The 20335-nt window shown below is 35.9% G+C and overlaps 1 protein-coding gene across 12 annotated transcripts in view; it reads right to left on the bottom strand.

The window, feature by feature from the left end:
• The window catches only part of KIF21A (kinesin family member 21A), a 185168-nt gene that overhangs the window by 58103 nt on the left and 106730 nt on the right, over positions 1–20335 (bottom strand). For all 12 annotated transcript variants that reach the window (XM_061416452.1, XM_061416451.1, XM_061416453.1 and 9 more), the window contains exons 2-10: positions 14641–14863; positions 14328–14510; positions 12526–12675; positions 11256–11390; positions 10618–10785; positions 8623–8738; positions 5820–6015; positions 5239–5428; positions 4605–4668 (exon numbers count right to left, since the gene is read on the bottom strand). In XM_061416452.1, the coding sequence (XP_061272436.1) occupies positions 4605–4668; positions 5239–5428; positions 5820–6015; positions 8623–8738; positions 10618–10785; positions 11256–11390; positions 12526–12675; positions 14328–14510; positions 14641–14863 (1425 nt within the window). The remainder of the gene's footprint in view (positions 1–4604; positions 4669–5238; positions 5429–5819; positions 6016–8622; positions 8739–10617; positions 10786–11255; positions 11391–12525; positions 12676–14327; positions 14511–14640; positions 14864–20335) is intronic.

Below are 20335 nucleotides of genomic sequence, written 5' to 3'. Positions count from 1 at the left end.
TCATTAAAAAGTTGAAAAAATATAATTATCTAATCGTAGGTGTTTAGTTAAATCAATTACAATCATGAGATAGTACTCATGGAGCCCTGCAAGACTCATGTTATAAAAAATATTTAATAGCATTTTAAAATGCTCCTAATATCTTATTATATTTCAAAGAATAGATAGCAAAAAATATATACAATGTGATAAAAATTTTACAAAAGTATGCATTGAAAAAATAAATATTTTTTTGTGATATACAAAAATGAAACATCAGTTCTTAGAATGATGACTCTGGATATACTTTCCTACATTTTCAGAAATTTGTACAAAAACTTTAAACCTCAGAAAACTAGGATTAATTAGTGACTGTTATCATTTCACAACAAATAATGTGATGTATAAGTTTATTAAAAGATAACTAGTTATTATTTTATAATTAAAATGATAAGACAAAATATAAACATTCCCATGTGAGGCAATACATTGACATGATTTGCATTAAGAAGCTGTGAATGAATGCCTTCCTAAGAGAAATTATTGATTAAAATATGGATTAGAGTAGAATTTAGTAGATAAAAACACAATGTGAGAACTTATAACTAAATAGTAATAACACATTAGACCTTTTCAATTTAAGATTGTATACATCCTGTCCTTTTATTGGAGCCCCATAATAATTCTTTCCTCTTCATGAATCACAGTTTTGTCATGGCTTGTGTAACTCAATGAAGCAATGAGCCATGCTGTGCAGGGCCACCCAAGAGGCATGGTTCATAGTTCATGGTCAATGTGGTCAATGGATAAGGAATGACAAGTGGTGGTTTAGTCACTAAGTCGTGTCTGACTCTTTTGGACCCCATTGACTGTAGCTCACCAGGCCACCCTGTCCATCAGATTTTCCACTCAAGAATATTGGAGTGGATTGCCATTTCCCTCTCCAAGGAGTCTTCTCCACCTAGGGATCAAACCTGGGTCTCCCACACTGCAGGGAGATTCTCTACCAACTGAGCCACCAGAAAATGGCAGACCACTCTAGTATTCTTGCCACAGGAACCCCACAAACAGTGTGATAAGGCAAAAAGATACCACACTGGAGGATGAGCCTCCCAGGTCAGAAGGTGTCCAGTGAACTACTAGGGAAGGGCAAAGGGCAATTACTAATAGCTCCAGAAAGAATGAAGAGGCAGGGCCAAAGTAGAAATGATGCACAGTTGTGAATATGTCTGGTAGTGAAAGTAAAGTCCAATGCTATAAAGAACAATATTGCATAGGAACCAGGAATGTTAGGTCTATCAATCAAGGTAAATTGGATGTGGTCAAGCAGGAGATGGGAAGAGTGAACATCAATATCTTAGGAATCAGTGAACTAATATGGATGGGAATGGATGAATTTAATTTAGATGACCGTTATCTTTATACTGCGGGCAAGAATTCTTCAGAAGAAACAGATTTCCCCTCATAGTCAACATAAGCATCTGAAATGCAGTACTTGGGTGCAGTTTCAAAAATGACAGAATGATCTCAGTTCATTTCCAGCACAAATCATTTAAAATCACAATAATCCAAGTCTATGATCCAACCACTGATGCTGAAGAAGCAGCAGTTGAATGGTTCTATGAAAACCTAGAAGACCTTCTATAACTAAAACAAAAAAGAGATGTCCTTTTCATCAAACAGGATTGGAATGCAAATGTAAGCAGTCAAGAGATGACTAATGAAGTAACAGGCAAGTCTGGCCTTGGAGTACAAAATGAAGCAGGGCAAAGGCTAACAGAGTTTTGTTAAGATAACATGCTAGTCATAGCAAACATCCTCTTCCAACAACACAAGAGACAACTCTACACATGCTATGCTATGCTATGCTAAGTCACTTCAGTCCTGTCCGACTCTGTGTGACCCCATAGACGGTAGCCTACCAGGCTTCCCCATCCCTGGGATTCTCCAGGCAAGAACACTGGAGTGGGTTGCCATTTCCTTCTCCAATGCAGGAAAGCGAAAAGTGAAAGTGAAGTCGCTCAGTCGTGTCCGACTCTTAGCGACCCCATGGACTGCAGCCTACCAGGCTCCTCCATCCATGGGATTTTCCAGGCAAGAGTACTGGAGTGGGTTGCCATTGCCTTCTCCAACACTCCATAATATTGAGGGAAAAAGAAAGACTACTTTCTCAATCAAATTCTTTAGTGACATGCTCAATGAAGTGATGTAGTAGAGGGAAAAGGAACAGAAATGATTTAGTCAGTTTTCTAGGAAATAGTGACACTAGTCAAGCCATTCATCAAATAGTGAGATCAAGCTTAGGTCCAGGCTTAGAATAGCAGGATGGAAGAGAGGAAATGTAGCCCAAGAACCAGAGTATGGATCAGCCTAACAACTGATCAATGCCAAGAAAATAAAAAAAGATAAAAGGAAGCAAATAGGAGCAGAAAAAGAATCTTTAGGAACTAAAAGAGATTAGTTTTGTCAGAAGGAATGGTAAAGATGGACTCTAAAGAGTCAGGAAGGACTGGGGACTGGTCAGAGAACAAGTTTTTAGCAGTGGGCAGGAAAGATCATTGCCAATACAAGATGGAAATTACAAGCCCAGGTTGGGTTGCTGACCAGAACTATAACCTAAGGCCCCAACGTTCTCCATCAAAAAGGTAAAGTTTGGAAATATACAAACAGAATAAATTCAAACTCAACATTCAGAAAACTAAGATTATGGCATCTAGTCCCATCACTTCATGGCAAATGGATGGGGAAAATATGGAAACAGTGACAGACTTTATTTTCTTGGGTTCCAAAATCACTGCGGACAGTGACTGCAGCCATGAAATTAAAAGATGCTTGCTCCTTGGAAGAAAAGCTGTGACAAACCGAGGCAGTGTTATTAAAATTTAGCAGAGACATGACTTTGCTGACAAAAGTCCATGTAATCAATGTTACAGTTTTTCTAGTAGTCATGTATCAATGTGAGGGTCTAACCATAAAGAAAGCTGGGCACCAAGGAACTGATGCTTTCCAATTGTGGTGCTGGAGAAGACTCTTGAGAGTCCCTTGGACAGCAAGGAGATCAAACCAGTCAATCCGAAAGGAAACCAATGCTGAATATTCATTGGAAGGATTGATGCTGAAGCTCCAATGCTTTGGCCAACTGATGCAAAGAGTCAACAAACTGCAAACGCCCCTGATGCTGGGAAGATTGAAGGCAAGAAGAGAAGGTGGCGACAGAGGAAGAGATGGTTGGATGGCATCATCACCTCAATGGATATGAGTCTGAGCAAACTCCAAGAGATAGTGAAGACATGGGAAAGCCTGGCATGCTGCAGTCCACAGGGTCGCAAAGAGTCAGACATAACTGAGTGAACAACAACAACAATTTGAGTATCTTTATTGCTACATCAGATGTTTTCTCATCAGTTTTTACTTTTTGAAGCATTGAAGGGATTTCTGCCTTATGGAGGCAGAAATAGTAGAAAAACTACTCATCTCTGTTTAAGTATCTCTAAAATAGCCACAGGAAGAGAAAGGGAAAGAGAAGACAAACACAAGATAGAGAATTGTTAGGGTAGTTGTGAAAGATGATCTTTCACTTGATTATTTTCTGCAAATGCATAGCAGAAGTGAGTTCTGAGTTATTTAGATGCTCCTGATGGAGCTGACTGTAGTTTTACTTCAAGAGAAAGCAGCTCAGCCAACAAGGCAAATCATGGAACCTGAAAATATTACAGAAATAATTAGTGTTCTTGATCATCTTTCTGACCTTTATTCTCACAATCTGTGCTCAGTGATCCCCTCCACATTCCCACAACAGGTGTGGGTGTTCCCTTTACCAGTTCTGGTCAGCCCATTTACTGCATGTGACTATTTATGTAAGTTTACCCACCTAGGCTGTGAATTCCTTGTTTATGTCATACTTGTTCAATCCATGGCATGATGCTTGGCCTACAGTGAGTATTTGCTGTACATGTGTGAAATGTGAGTGACGAATGAACTTTATATGTACCAGGGGCAGGCAATTTATAGGAATACAATAACTCACTCATAAAAGACAGCTGGGGAAGTATAAGGAACAGGAGTAATGGGAGATTTTAAAAATTAGGGATGACTTATTGATAATGAGCATTCCCAAATGGAGGGTGAGGAGCACAAGGAGCCAACTCCATTGACATCAATTACGCCTATCCTTATATAAGGTTTGGTATGTTTCCAATTAAGGGTACAACAACTAGAGCAGTAGAACACAGGAAGATAATGTGAGAAGAAAGTAGTTTGTGACATTATGTTCCCATATGTTTCATTATAGGCAAGTACCTATTCCCCTAAAGTTAACCTGACCAAAGAGCTGAACTATCACTGTGAATAGTTACAACCCTATGGACTGTAGCCAGCCAGCCTCCTCTGTCCATGGGATTCCCCAGGCAAGAATACTAGAGTGGGTTGCCATGCCCTCCTCCAAAGGATCTTCCCGATCCAGGGATCAAACCCACATTTCATGTCTCCTGCAGTGGCAGGTGGGTTATTACTAGCACCACCTGGGAAGCCCTACATAAAATAAACCCAACAAATAAATAGTAGCAATAATACTTTACTGCAAAACCCAAATATGTGCATTATATATTGCAGAATATAAACTATACCTGAGATCTTCAATTTCTTTAATATAATTATGAATCATATTACTAATCTCCTCATTCCCTTCACCTGCAAGAAAAAATAAGGGGGAAAGAATAAACTTGGAGATTGACATTGACATATATACATACACTGCTATATTTAAAAACAGATAATAAGAACCTACTGTATAGCACAAGGAATTCTACTCAGTTCTCTGTAATGACCTATACAGGAAAAAAATCTGAAAATAAGTGAATATATGTATATGTGTAACATTCACTTTTCTGTACAGCAGAAACACAACATTGTAAACCAACTATATGCTCCAATAAAAGTTAATTTAAAAAAAAAGAATTTCCTTTAAAATTCAACAGAGAGTAAGAGAAAAACAAGGTTATGGAAACAAACAATAATGCTCTGAAACATAATTTAAACAGCAAATTTCCTGCCCTTAATTCCATGAGCAGAAAGATAATATGATGAAGCAAAGACACATTTCATTTCTATAAGAATGTATTATTTACAAATTAAACATTAACTTTAAATTACAGAAACTGACATTTTAACTTCAACTATTTCATGAAATTAAAAAACATGAAGAATATTTTCTGCCCTCCAAAAGTAATCCCTCACTCATTCCACAGCCCACACACATACCTGCTTTGACAAGAACTTGGTTGGCCTGATCACTAACAAGCTGTGTGATTCTGGTCCTCAGAGCATCAACTGTCTCTTGCATGGCTTTAATTCTTACACGCAAGTTGTTATTTTCAGTCTGTAGCATTGCATTCTCATGAAACATGTCATTGATGCTTTCCACACCCTCTTCATCAATTATTCTTTTGCCCTAGAAAAGAAAAGTTATTTCCTTGTTGGTTGAGATGTTCTAACTACACAAGAGTCTTGTTAAAGGATATGCAGGATTGTGTAATTCTACAACCAAGAGCCCTTTTGCCTTAACAGCCTCAAGGCAAGAGTTCCTTTTCCCTCTACTACATCACTTCATTGAGCATGTCACTAAAGAATTTGATTGAGAAAGTAGTCTTTTGAAACAAGAGGCTGATCAAGTTGTTAGACTGAACATTATTAAAGGCTACCCACAAAGAAAACTATAGAATTATACCCCTAAAAGGAAAGATGTCACCATTATGACAAGAGACTCCAGAGACATACGTGAGAGCCATCACAAAAAGGTATCACTGAGTACATAAAATGCAAAATCAAAATCATTAACTTACTGTTTTATACTCCATAAGTTCCATCTGAAGTCGTGTGATCTCACTACGGAGTGCATTGATCTGCTGACTAGCTCTGTCCTGATTGACCATCACTTTGTTCTTGATATTTCTAGCTCGATTGGCATATTTCAGGGTATTTAAAGTTTCCATAAAATCTCTGTCTGAAGGGCTGACACATGCTATCATGATTGTTTGGCTGAAAGACACACACACAAAAATTACGTTTACAGATAAAAGCAAATAAAATGCTGAAATAATCATTTTAAATACCTGTCTTTTGAATAATATCTACTCTTCAAGATACCAAAAGATTGATATTACCAAACATAAAAATAAAAGCAAATTTTAAAGCCTCAATGCTACCTTAAGGAAAAAGATGTTTTTATATTGTCCCTTTTTGACACCTAATACCTTGAGAAAGCAAAAGTGCATACATTTATTTCTCACCTCTTTACAAAAAAATTTTGAAGCAATATACACAGAATAATTCTAAAATTTAATCTACCTATGAAATGTTGAAATTCAAAACCCATTGCTTTCATTATGTGCTTAATATTTCAGGATTTAAATTTTTTTTAATAACTTGCATCCTGATCTTTTTCTTAGCAAAATATTTCACACAAAATTCTATCACCTGCTGAAGAAAAGTACTTAGTATACCCATATGTTTCACAATATGAAATATCATTTGTGATTGAGTGGTCAAAGTTCCAGAATTTCTGGTTAGATTACACAGGAAAAATGTGAAAGATTACTTTACAGTCATGATGAATTGCTTTATCAGTCAAAGAATAGGATAATAAAATCCTTATGGCTAAGAAATTTCTGTCAATGAATCAGACGTGGAAATTCTAATAGGCACTTAGTGATAGTGAAGTCGCTTAGCCGTGTCCAACTCTTTGCAACCCCATGGACTGTAGCCTACCAGGCTCCTCTGTCCATGGGATTTTCCAGGCAATAGTCCTGGAGTGGATTGCCATTTCCTTCTCCAGGGGATCTTCCCAACCCAGGGATCAAACCCAGGTCTCCTGCGTTGTAGACAGACGCTTTACTGTCTGAGCCACCAGGGAAGTCACTGGTGTAATAGGCACTTACATACTAACAATTAAGGATGTAATTTACCCAGGCTGGTCTGCAATGGGACTGGGCTTCCCTGGTGGTCAGATGGTAAAGAATCTGCCTGCAATCTAGGAGACCTGGATTCAATCCCTGGGTCGGGAAGATCCCCTAGAGAAGGGAACGGCTACCCACTCCAGTATTCTTGCCTGGAGAATTCCATGAACAGAGGAGAATGGGATTAGAAGAAAGGAGTTACCACCCACACAGTTGGCTCAGATGATAAAGTGTCTGCCTACAATGCAGGAGACCTGGGTTCGATCGCTGGGTCGGGAAGATCCTCTGGAGAAGAAAATGCCAACCCTCTCCAGTATTCTCGCCTGGAAAATCCCATGGATGGAGAAGCCTGGTAAGCTACAGTCTGTGGGGTCGCAAAGAGTCAGACACGACTGAGCGACTTCACTTTACTTTACCTAGGAAATGGGTGAGGAACATCTGAGATTCTTTAGCTGTAGCTTAGATAAACCTCAAGAGGAATTAAAAAGCCCTAGTGCAAATATCTTAGATTACTACAGGGCAAGCAAACTCTCAGAAGTACTGAAGTATTCAAAAGTATTGACACTGGTAAGGGGAAGATGTTTACTATCTCTTTTTTGTTACAAAACAAAGCTATACTATAAAGTAAAGAAATAAACACAGTAAAAGGTTACAATTTAGCAAACTTTAATAATTTATATTTGGCTTAAAAAACAAAAATTTTTGTCCAGTTACAATAAGATTCAGATTGATATTGAAAGTAGAATGAAAATATAGAACAGAAGAAATATGGACAAATGGAAGCAATACAAAGGATATGCTAGAAGAGAGATGAGTCAAGACAATGCCAACATTACAAAACAAGCAATATAAAAATGATACTGTTAAATTCTATAAAACAAAACATTATTTCCAAATCCATCCAACCTCACCCCAAATAAATTCAACATTATCAAAATTCTTTGAATAATAGTTGTTCAAAGAGAAAATCAACAAATTTAATTACTGGATTGTTTTACAGGATCAGTTTGTATGTAATGTTGAACTATGCCAAGACTGAATTTAAATGCCAAAAATGTTTTCACTTTTAAAGCCAACATGCTGATGTTTATAAGAGGAATGCATTACCAAAGAATACATTTAGCTAATGAAATGTATCAGGATGATGCAAAGTACAGAAGATGAGGAATATCAGCGATTCTGGAAAAGTTAATAACCAGCAAACACCCTATATTTCATTCAATTAATATTTTTAAAGTTTTCTAAAAATGTAAAAAAATGTTTAATTTTTAGGAGACTTGTAAAAAAATTAATTATATTTAACTTATTTTTTTAATTTCATAGAAGATAGCATTTTTCAACAAAATTTTTCTAAGCATCAAGTATGTGCCAAGCACTCAAAACTGAAACTCTGTACAGTAGAGAGAATGTATGTCAAGGATTTCATACACCAAGTGACTGAATAAATTACTTAATCTCTCTGAATTTTCTTATCTATAAAATAGGAATAACAATACCTACCTCAAGAGCTGTTACAAGAAATATGTGAAATGACATGCAAAAGCACTCATGCACTTGAGGCACTTAATAACTACTAGTTCTTCATTAATTTATTTTATAATAAACAATTCTTATAAATCAGTTTTCAAACATTTTAAAAATAATGAATAATTGAAATCCAGGAATATGGAGGATAAACACTTCTACATACCTATTGCCCCCAAGAGAATCCTGTAGTAGTCTTGTCAGCTTAGAATCTCTATAGGGAACATGAGTGGCCCTCTTGCTCTTGTCTCCCAATGCACTTATTACATTGCCAAGTGCCAACTAAAAGGTAGAAAGAGAGAGAGGAAAATGATAAAAATGTACTAATTATAACATTTTAAAATAATGAAATCTTATAGAAAATAATACAAAGACATGGCAGAATTGAGACCACTTCTGTTTGGTTTTACTTTACATTTGTATTTTGAAATATGAAGTAAACTTGAAGCTTTCCATATAACTACTAAAAAACTGACACCAATCAAAATTTAGTGCTATATAAATATCTATAACTCACAAATACTAAAACATCTGAAGAGATTTTCTTTAGAAATAGGAATGTTGTAAGATTGATGACTTCTAAACCATTCTTAGAATTATCAGAGCATCATGAAGTATCTCTCACAAAACTGCCAATTCATGGTGCAAATTCTTCTCTTCAGCTCAATGAAGAAATAAATTGCTAGTTTAACAATTTCATGGAACTTTCTGGTACTATAGCTTCCTTATATGAAAACAAAATTTCTTTTAACCACAATAAACATATCAGTATGGTATCTCTGAATAAAGTATTATTAAGTACAGCAGCACTTAGAAATTCAATGAATCTATGTACTAAGCATCCAATATTTAAGAAATTAAGTCAAATTGTAGAACTCTTTAGTCCCTCCTCCTGCCACATGCTTCTACTTTTCCTAGTCACTGAACTAGCACCTACAGCCTAAGCGTTTTCCTAAATGCTTGCCATACTCGCCTATAACTATATTTTTGTTAGAGCCAATGGATGCTGCAGAGAGTGCATCAGCATCACACTGTGTCTTAGTCCCCCTTTTTTACAGTCTGCAATTTTAGCCACTGGTCACTCTGAACCTCTACCACACATCTGAACATGTTTCAATAGCCTGAACAAGAAAACTGAGCAATGGCTTTTGTCTTTTCCAAACAGCACAAATGTAAATACCATACCATGATTTTATATCTCAAGAAATTCAAAACCATACACAAAGTCCAGGATCCTGCTCACTCACTCCTCTGACCACAATATTCAACCATATGGTAGAAGCATCAAGATGCATGGTTGGGAAGACTGGCTCTCTCTAATCAGTCTCAGTTGATAATTCCCCCACAGAAGAGTTATAATCATGTAACAGCAAATATTGGGCAATGACCAAAAAAAAGGACCATATGCTTGGATCCCCTGCTCTAGGAAGAAAGGGAGAGAGGCAAAGCAGAAAACATCTATTCTGATGCTGTCAGCATCACAGAAATTTACAATGCCATTACTTCTAAGCAGGAACAAAGAACCACTTTTATAATGAAATCAATAAGAAAAAAAGATTACATAAAAATTTGGTTCAAAACATTTTCTTTCAGATAGTAGAAACTTTAGGCTAACTCCAACACAAGATGTTTTCCATTCAATCAAAAACACCACTTTAGGCTAACTCCAACACAAAATGTTTTCCAATCAATCAAAAACAGGGTATTAAAGTTAATTCCTAAAATGAGAAAAGTTATCATTTTGAAATAATTGTTATTAATTGTTATTAAATAACATGTTATTATAATTTCCAAAATAAAGCCTGTCATAAAAATGTTAGCATAAAACTATAAAGGTCATCCCATATAATATTTAATATTGAGTATATTTTTAAATTTGAGAATTTTAAAATCATTTCTATTATATATATACATCTCTTATACACATATCATAAAACTTAATCCAATTAATTTTTTACACTTGAAGAAAACTTACAATGTGAAAAGGAGAAAAAAGTTGACAGCCTGACATCAAAATTCAATGCATTACTATAAGTTTACAGTAACTTTCATTTCTCAGCTCAGTGTATGAAGGATTTCCACTTGGGTATTATATATTATAAAATGGAAAAGGATAATAAAATAACTCTGATATATTCCCAGCACAAAGTCTTAGTCTTACAAGTCCACAGTTGATGGAAATGCCTTCTTTTGCTCTCTCGCCTGTAGCTCCAGTACGCTTCAGTCTTTCTGAACCTGCCAGATCAACAAAATGGAACTTTGCAGTCAGAGTTTCAAATTCATTCATCTGTGATGATTCAGAAATCACTTTATTATCAGTTGCACTTTCCTGTAATTGAGGAAAATAATTGAAAATACCTTATTAATGTGACATTAAATATCCTTCAACCCCATCTTGCCTTCATTATTCATATAGCCAAGTATAGGCCTGTAGTCAAATAAATATAAGCACAAAAACGCCTGTTGCAACTAGAAGCTTAGACAAAGTTAGATCAAAGAGAGCTATCAACTGAGGCTTTGCTTATATTGAAGAGAAATTTGTACCATACAGCCCTCAAAAACGAAGGGTCTCAAGTAACTAATCCATCACCATACTTTCTGGCTACTGCAGAAATACAGTCCATTTTTAATTTCAAAATTTTATATGGCTGGCCAGCTTTAGCTTAAATAAATCCAGGGACATCTCATTAGGAAAAGGAATAATTAAACAAACTAAACTTGACGCAAATATTCTCTTTGATACTCCTGTGATTTTATAGAAATGAAATCTGAAAGTTTAAGACATTAGTACTAACTCACAGCATCTATCTGGGGACACATTCTGGTTTGACACAAGTGAATGGTAAAAATGGCATGTGAACGAGAGCTCTGAACATTCATTTGGGTACTAGCAGTTGTCCGAGATAAAGCACCCAGCTTCAAACACTGCATCATCTAGAAAAGGGAAAGAAAGAGAGGTTTTACTTGAACAATACTTAAACTAAATCTACATAATCATAAGTCTGAGCTACTGGTTAAAATTCATCGTATTAAAAGATGTACAAGAGGTAGACTGTTTTATTATTTTATTTACAGGCACTTTTTGACCAGAAAGTATAAGTGTTTGTTTTTGTAAATAGGAGAAAACACTGAGATTCCATTGTTTGCCATTTGCTGATGTCTGCAGCTTCTATCAAAACTATAACAGTAGAACACTTTGGAACAAACTAAGCAATAACCGCAATTACTCAGGCTCTTCCGTATTTTCTTATTTGTAACGTTTTTTCTTTTTGAACACTCCATGTGACTTGCAGATCTTTGTTCCCCACCAGGAAGTGAACTCAGGGCCAAGATACTGAAAGCACTGAGTCCGAAACACTGGACTGACACAGAACTCCCCAGTGTAAGTTTTCTTAACAGTCTCTCTTTAGGAGCTATAATACAGGACTACATGATGTTGTTGTTTAGTCACTGGCATGTCTGACTCTTCTGCGACCATGAATGTAGCTTGCCAGGCTGCTCCTCTGTCCACAGAATTTCCCAAACAAGAATACTGGAGCCGGTTGCCATTTCCTTCTCCAGGGGATCTTCCTGACCCAGGGACTGAATCGGCATCTCTTACATTGCAGGTAGATTCTTTACCACTGAGCCACCAGGGAAGCCCCACAGCCTCCATGTGTTATAGCAAAAAGCACAAAGGACTGTAGTCTCATCCTTCACTTTAAATTATCTAACCCTCTTTTTCTAGGTGTGAAAGAAAACTATACATACAATGCTTTACATTCTTTAGTTGTTATGATAAATGCACTGACTTTATCACAACTGTGACATTTTTAATAATAAAATCCTGTAAAAATGATGAAGATAAAATTTTACCTCAATGCTACTCTTTAGGATACAAATTTCATATGGTGAGCAGCAAAGCTGTTAAATAAAGCCAAATATGCTCTAATTTTTTCCTTTGGCCGTGCCTCGAAGCTTGCAGGGATGGAACCCATGCCTTCTGCATTGGGAGTGCAGAGCCCTAACCCTTGCACCACCAGGGAATTCCCCCAAACATGCTCTATTTTAACTATAACATAAATGTCACCTCGGATTCCGTATTCACTGTACGTGTTGTGACGCCCACAGTATAAATTCCTCCAGCTGAATCTTCATGAATCCTTATATTTGATTTTTTAGTTTTTGCATCAATATCACGAGTAGTATCAAATAAGTCAAGAACCTCTTCATTATATAGCTATCAAAATAAGTAAGTTTAACGTTAGCCAAAATTGCCTCATGGCTGTAATAACACATATTGCATGTTATCTTTGAAATATACCTTAAAAGTTCTTCTAAATGACATATTTATTCAAAATAACACATAAAAATGACCACAAATAAAAATAAATGCCAGATTTCTTTAGAAGGGTAAGAAGAGTAAAAGACTTAATTATGACTAATGAGTTAAGGACTAGATAAAATGATCCACTAGCCCTGTGCAAGAGATAAATATTTATAAATACAAGTAAATTATAAAAAAATATGTATCAAATGTAGACAAATCCTAAGCTTGAAAGTTTAGGGAAGGTTTTAAGAATTTTTAGTGTTTGAACTAAAAGTATATTTTCTTTGGCCCTACAGCCCTTCTTAATGTATCTAAAAATTAATACTTAGTATTTTTGCAAGATGAGCAATATATCAATAGACTCTGATGAGATTGTGCTACCACCTTATAAGAGGATGTATACACCAATTTTCCTATCAAAATGCTTAAAGTCACAATGCCTAATAATGCTTACAGGGTGAAAGGGAAGATAAAAGAACACTGTTTCTTTTCTTTTTCCATCATTAGTTACCTTTCTTGGTAAGGTAGAAACACCTTACCAAGGTGTTTGGTATGGTAGAAACACATAATTATATTCTTCTTGGTTTTTATTAAATTGAAATGTCCATTAAAACTAGCAGTAAGATAACTAATGTTAATTTGAATTGTTTTCTATTTTGTGCTATATAATGCTGAATAAAATGTTTCATCATTTGTCAAAATGATTTGCTTAGGTGATGTAGACTATAATCAGACTAGAATGCTAGTTGGCCCAAGCATACAGAATTATAATGGCACTGTCCACACAATTGCAATACTGCTCAAATCTTAAATGTCTTTTTACTAGCGTGACCTTCCTACCAGCCTGCTGCTGTTAAGTCGCTTCAGTCATGTCCGACTCTCTGCGACCCCATAGACGGCAGCCCACCAGGCCCTGCCATCCCTGGGATTCTCTAGGCAAGAACACTGGAGTGGGCTGCCATTTCCTCCTTCAATGCATGAAAGTGAAAAGTGAAAGTGAAGTCACTCAGTCGTGTCCGACTCTTAGCGACCCATGGACTGCAGCCTACCAGGCTCCTCTGTCCATGGGATTTTCCAGGCAAGAGTACTGGAGTCCTAAATTAATCCAAACCTGCCCTAATCTTTAGATACTTCATTAAAATATCTGCACATCCGTGTAGTAATACCAGCTTTTGCATCTAGACTAGTGTTGCAGCATCAATTGTATTTTCCTCATATTCTTTCCCTCTCTTTTGGTCTTAGTTACTGAATTCCCAGCACTTTGTGAACCTGACTACATTACAAAAGTAATTCTCAGAAAAGAAAAAAAAATCTGAAATAAACAATATTAATTGTTTTACTCTATGGATGCTGGTCAAATATCTATAATCTTAAATGCCAGTAAACAAGGAATACTTATTACCTATTATCTTTTGTTATTAGTGCCTATGTTAATTTACTCAAACAACATTTATTGAATACCATACGCCAAGCACTAAAATGGAAGCTGGACTATAAAGTCATAGGACTATGGTCTTAAGAATAAGATTTAAAGGAAACTAATGACACAGTTAGACCATTACCTCTAAGAACTGGGCATTCACTTTAAAATCTGGAGGAGGAAGTCCATTTTTAATGGAAGTATGTTTTTTTTCTTCAATACTCTTGAAAAGATGTTTAACAGCGCGAGAAATAATACCCTGTTCTTCCTCAATGATGTTAACATCAAATCCTGTTCCCATTGTGTATGTTTTGCCAGCTCCAGTCTGAATAAAAGAATGGAGAAAAATGGATGCTTGATCTTAATAACATAATCTCAAGCAACAAAAATGAAAGTGGAACTGAACTAACACTTCTGAAAAGTTACAGCTTCTATGAAAATAATTTGGTACTTACTTGTCCATAGGCAAAAACTGTAGCATTATATCCTTCAAAACAGCCCTCAATTAGTTTTTCTATGCATTGAATGTAGATCTGCTCTTGCTGGGAGTCAATGTCAAACACATAATCAAAAGTGAAAGCTTTATCTTTGCCTAGGAAGACTTGAGGTTCTCCAGGTGTTACAGATGTACAAATATGGCATCCTTCAATCCTCTCTTTGGCAAGCTGTGGTCTTATTCTGTGAGGTAAAAAACAGGAAGAAATAAAATAAGATACAATAAATGGAAAAAAACTGAAGAAGTAGGATTTTGAAAATCCTAGCCAAATCTTTTTAAATCACAAATGTAATCTAGTATTTACACCTTGAGCTGAAAAGTTTAACTTAAATAATACTGAGTTAATTTCAATATGAGTTACTTAATCCAAAAAAATCATGACTAAGAATCAGTTCAGTTCAGTCACTCAGTTGTGTCTGACTCTTTGCGACCCCATGAATCACAGCACGCCAGGCCTCCCTGTCCATCACTCAGACTCATGTCCATCGAGTCAGTGATGCCATCCAGTCATCTCATCCTCCATCATCCCCTTCTCCTCCTGCTCCCAATCCCTCCCAGCATCAGAGTCTTTTCCAATGAGTCAACTCTTTGCATGAGGTAGCCAAAGTACTGGAGTTTCAGCTTTAGCATCATTCCTTCCAAAGAAATCCCAGGGCTGATCTCCTTCAGAATGGACTGGTTGGATCTCCTTGCTGTCCAAGGGACTCTCAAGAGTCTTCTCCAACACCACAGTTCAAAAGCATCAATTCTTCGGTGCTCAGCCTTCTTCACAGTCCAACTTTCACATCCATACATGACCACAGGAAAAACCATACCCTTGACTAGACAGACCTTTGTTGGCAAAGTAATGTCTCTGCTTTTGAATATGCTATCTAGGTTGGTCATAACTTTCCTTCCAAGGAGTAAGCGTCTTTTAATTTCATGGCTGCAGTCACCATCTGTAGTGATTTTGGAGCCCAGAAAAATAAAGTCTGACACTGTTTCCACTGTTTCCCCATCTATTTCCCATGAAGTGATGGGACCAGATGCCATGATCTTCGTTTTCTGAATGTTGAGCTTTAAGCCAACTTTTTCAGTCTCCTCTTTCACTTTCATCAAGAGGCTTTTAGTTCCTCTTCACTTTCTGCCACTTTTGTGAGTGAATATCTTTTCTCAACTCCGTAAGAAGTAAAGACTCAGTTAAATAAGTTCAACTAACAAAGCGCTATTTATTGTTATCTTCGTTTTAGATTTCTTTTATTTATTTCCAAAGAGGATGATATCCAAAAGTGAGAAATTAAGAACATAGCATTTATTTTGATACCCATGACTCACCATTTTTTGCAAACTCTTCAGTAATGGTTCCCAAACTTATTTGACCATAACCTTTTGTTAGCTTAACATATTTAAGCATAACCCCAGAATATATAATCCCACATTGTATATTCACTTATAAATATATGCATGTACCATATTGATTTGTTATATGATATACACAAAAGCATAATTTTGAAAAGAATTTAAAAATAAAAACACAAAAAGGTTCTAAATATTTTCTCTTCAAAACTATTGAATCATCCTTTACATCACAGCATTATACTTGACCTACACCCAACTCTCATACTTCAGATTCTAGGACCTTCCTCTTATGCATTAGCATCCAGATTTCAAGGCCTATTTTTCAAAGAAGGAAAGTAAATATGGTGATATACAGAACAAAGCAAAATCTGGCCCTATTTTATTCACTCCATAAACAGGACCATCAGGACATATATGTCACTGATTTATTCTACTTGGGTTTTTAAGAGGTTCCTATTTGCCATGGAGAAAGAGAAGCAATTTGAGGAAGAAAGTAAAGACAACCAGTAATAGAAAATATAAAATGATACAGACAGAAAATAGAAAGGATTTTAAAGAAATCTCATTTTCAGAAATAGAGATCTATAAAAGTGGAATGAGTTCATCTATTTGTTAGAAATAAAGCCAAGCCTAAGTCTAGATCATCTGAGTTTTAATCCTCGGCAATACTGAGAAGGCACTGAATTTCTGTAACCCTGGTTATCTTAAACAGAATTCTGTTCTAGCATAAAAGTGTTAAGTAAAGAATCTTATTTATTTATGCAATTTCCCCTTCTTCTGTAATAATGATGTTTTTCTTCCATAAAGTCTTCAACTTCAATGATTTGTTTTAATAGCATGCAATAATCAATGGGGAGCTGGCTAGGTACTGTGGAAAGAGTAATGAAGTGGTCCATAGGAGACTTGGATTCTAATACTTCTCTCACTCTATAGGTGACCACTCATGTGGTCTTCTCTTTGAGCTCCAATTTCCTCACCAGTTGACAGAAACTATCATTTTCAAGATTCCCTTCAGATCTAACATTATTTGTCTGAAGAACACTGACTAATAATATTTATATACTATTATAAAATTATATTATAAGAAATAAAACAAATGTTTCTTACAAAAAACTATATCCATGGACTATAAAAATAGACTATAAAAACTTACTACAGCTTACATTGTAGTAAGCAGCTTTGACTTTCTGGTTCCACATTTTCATGATGAGTTGTCTTTCTCAAAGTTAATATTCCCTTTTTCCAAACTCCCCTTTTCCTGTCACACTCCATCCATTCATGGGGATAAAAATGATAAATACAATCCTCCTCAGGAGAGTCAAGAGGAGAAAAACAAATCCACCATCCTCCTTGGAAGAATCACCATTCTGTCTGTTGGCCAGTTGGAAGAGTCAACTTCAATTATTCCCTATTCCATCTATCTAACCTATCTCTAAGAACTATTAATTATCTCAGAAATAGCTCATCCATTTTCTTCCCTTCCTCATCTAATCAAGCCACCATTATCTCTTACTTGGATTACTGCAAAAGTCTTCTCACCAGAGAGCCTGTGTCAAATTTTGCTCCCTATCAATCTGTTCCACAGATTGGTACTGATATTTATAAAATATGAAGTTGATATATTTGTGAAATATGAAGTTGATATGATATTTGTAAAATATAGTTGATCACTGCCTTGCCTAAAACTCTTTGTGTGCGTGCTAAGTTGCTTCAGTTGTGTCCGATTCTTTGCAACCGTGTGGACTACAGCACACCAGGCTACTCTGTCCATAGGATTCTCCAGGCAAGAATAATGGAGTGGGATGCCATGTCCTCCTCCAGGGGATCTTCCAGACCCAGGGATCGAACCCACATCTCTTATGTCTCCTGCATTTGCAGGCGGGTTTTTTTTTTTTTTTTTAACCACTCGCCCCATCTAGGAAGCCCAAAGACCCTCTCATTTCCGTTCAGTCGCTCAGTCGTGTCCAACTCTTTGCGACCCCATGAATCACAGCACGCCAGGCCTCCCTGTCCATCACCAACTCCTGGAATTCACTCAAACTCATGTCCATCGAGTCAGTGATGCCATCCAGCCAAGACCCTCTAATATACCCTTAAGTCAATCTGTAGTCTCCTCTTGCCATGGTTAATCTTCCCATCAAAGGACTTTGGTTAGTGATGGTAATTGTGGTGACGGTTTATTTTTAGCTAGTTTCACTAACAAATTATGCTCTCTCTAGCATCTATGCTTTCAAATATGATTTTCTCTTCTGGACATTCTTCCTTTTCAATTCCCAACTCCTTTTCCAGCCTGAACATCTTGTTTTCAATCTCTGTTTAGATTTCACTTCTTTCAGAAGCACTCACCTAATTCTGCATTCCACCATAAAGTTGTATCTGAGCCGAGGCTGTGTCTCCTGAGAGCTACCCCATTTATCCCCAAATTCTGCTCTCTCGCTGATTTATAGCTGCACTGTGAAATTTAATAATCTCCATGTAATATAACAGATAAACATAAAAACAACTAAATGAAAATCAGCACTAGGCTACTGTTTGAAATCAGTGCCTCATTAATTTTAAGTAAATGACTATGACCACAGGCCATCTTATTTGGCTATTAAAATACTTTTAATTTAGTTTCAACATAAAGAATAAGCACTATTTGAATTGCAGATACTACAGCCAATTTTAGAATGCCAGTGTCACCCAGAATTTACTGAACCTCTACTCACCTGCTTATTATCCTTGCTAATGGCAAGGAGGAATGCATTTGAAAGATGGATAATATGCAATCATACCATCTGCATGGGTGGGGAGAGTGACTTTAAAAACCAAAAAGATGGGTGGAACCCTTTTCAACCCAAAACAGGCAATGGCAGCTTCCCAGCAGTCTGAGAAATTCTGATCTATAAGGGGAAGATCTCTGGCACAAGCAGGTAATTGGAAGCTGACTACATTTCAAAGTTCAGAGATACATTCACCTTCTCAATTTCCTTTTGAAAATTCAGATTATAAACTTTCCAAATCCCTAAATTTATACTAAGTCAGGAATTCTCAGATAGTCTTAACCCAAACCAATTAACCTACTTTAATAATGTAGAGTCTGAAATGTACATGGCAACAAGCTTCCATTTAGAAACTATAATTTGATGTTATATATAGACAAAATACACCACCCTTCTGGGAAAAACAAGACTAAAACTAAAATCTGATATTTATTACTTTATATATTTTGAAATACCTTCTTTCTTAGTTTTTTTATATAAAAATAAGAACATTAAATATACTTATCTAATCCCAACACTAAGAAATAATAAAAAGCCTTGCAGGCTTTTTTAAATGTTTATAATCAAACAGCTAGATATCTTAATATTTGAAACTGCTTCTTAAAGAAAAACAATTATGCATAAAACTTATGTCATAAATATTTAAGATATTTTAATACTCCACAGCAATATTTAAAAAACCAACAACAATGTGGGTTCTATCTAAAATTAATTTGCTAATAGAAATGGATTTTTTCAAATGTTACAGTGGACATGAATATAGGCAAGGTGGGGCCATTATGGAAAATAGTGACAGTTTCACTAGAGAATATGCCCTGTTTCTTAGCATGAGGTATGCAACATTTTATCTTTTGTGGGCTATTGACCAATAGGGTGGGATCTGAGAGGGGAAAATCCATGAAGAGCCATACTGAAATAAATGTGCTTTGTTATAACTAGTTTTTGAAGGTTGAAGGTTTGAAACAAAATATGATACAAGCTGTCAATTATTCTGTTTTAAGATAAAAGGACATGAACAAATGTATCCATGTTCTGAATCTTTCCATCAGCTAATAGCAGCTTTTTAGTTTTTGTTCTCACACTCTATTTAAACTGCTTAGACAGAAGGCACCAATGACCTTTTTATTTCCAAATACAATGGATCCTTTTTAGTCTTCATCTTACCTGACACATTTGATCCTATTCACAACCAGTAGGGGAGAAAAAATCTTTTTTCCTCTACCCTTCTAGATTCTCCTAACTAGGACCTTTTTGACAAGACAGATTAACAACATAAAAACAAACAAGTTTATTAACTTTTGTATCATGCATATACATGGAAATATTCAGTTATGAGTAAATCAAAGAGTGGTTGCAACTTGAATTTATATAGCATCTTAACAAAAAGAAAAAGGACTTTGAGTTTCTTGTACAACAAACTGTCAGCATATAAATATGTGTAGGAGCTAGTGTAAGATAAAGGCTAATTAAGTAAACTTTATTATGTAGGATACTTTGGTGCAGTCTCTGGTAATTAACTTCTGTCCTTCTTGGAGCAGAGCAGAGGAAGAA

This window comes from Bos javanicus, chromosome 5, assembly GCF_032452875.1.
Source record: "Bos javanicus breed banteng chromosome 5, ARS-OSU_banteng_1.0, whole genome shotgun sequence".
In the NCBI taxonomy this organism is placed as follows: Eukaryota; Metazoa; Chordata; class Mammalia; order Artiodactyla; family Bovidae; genus Bos; species Bos javanicus.
Note: the sequence above shows the minus strand (reverse complement) of the source record. Positions and strands in the feature narration are given on the sequence as shown.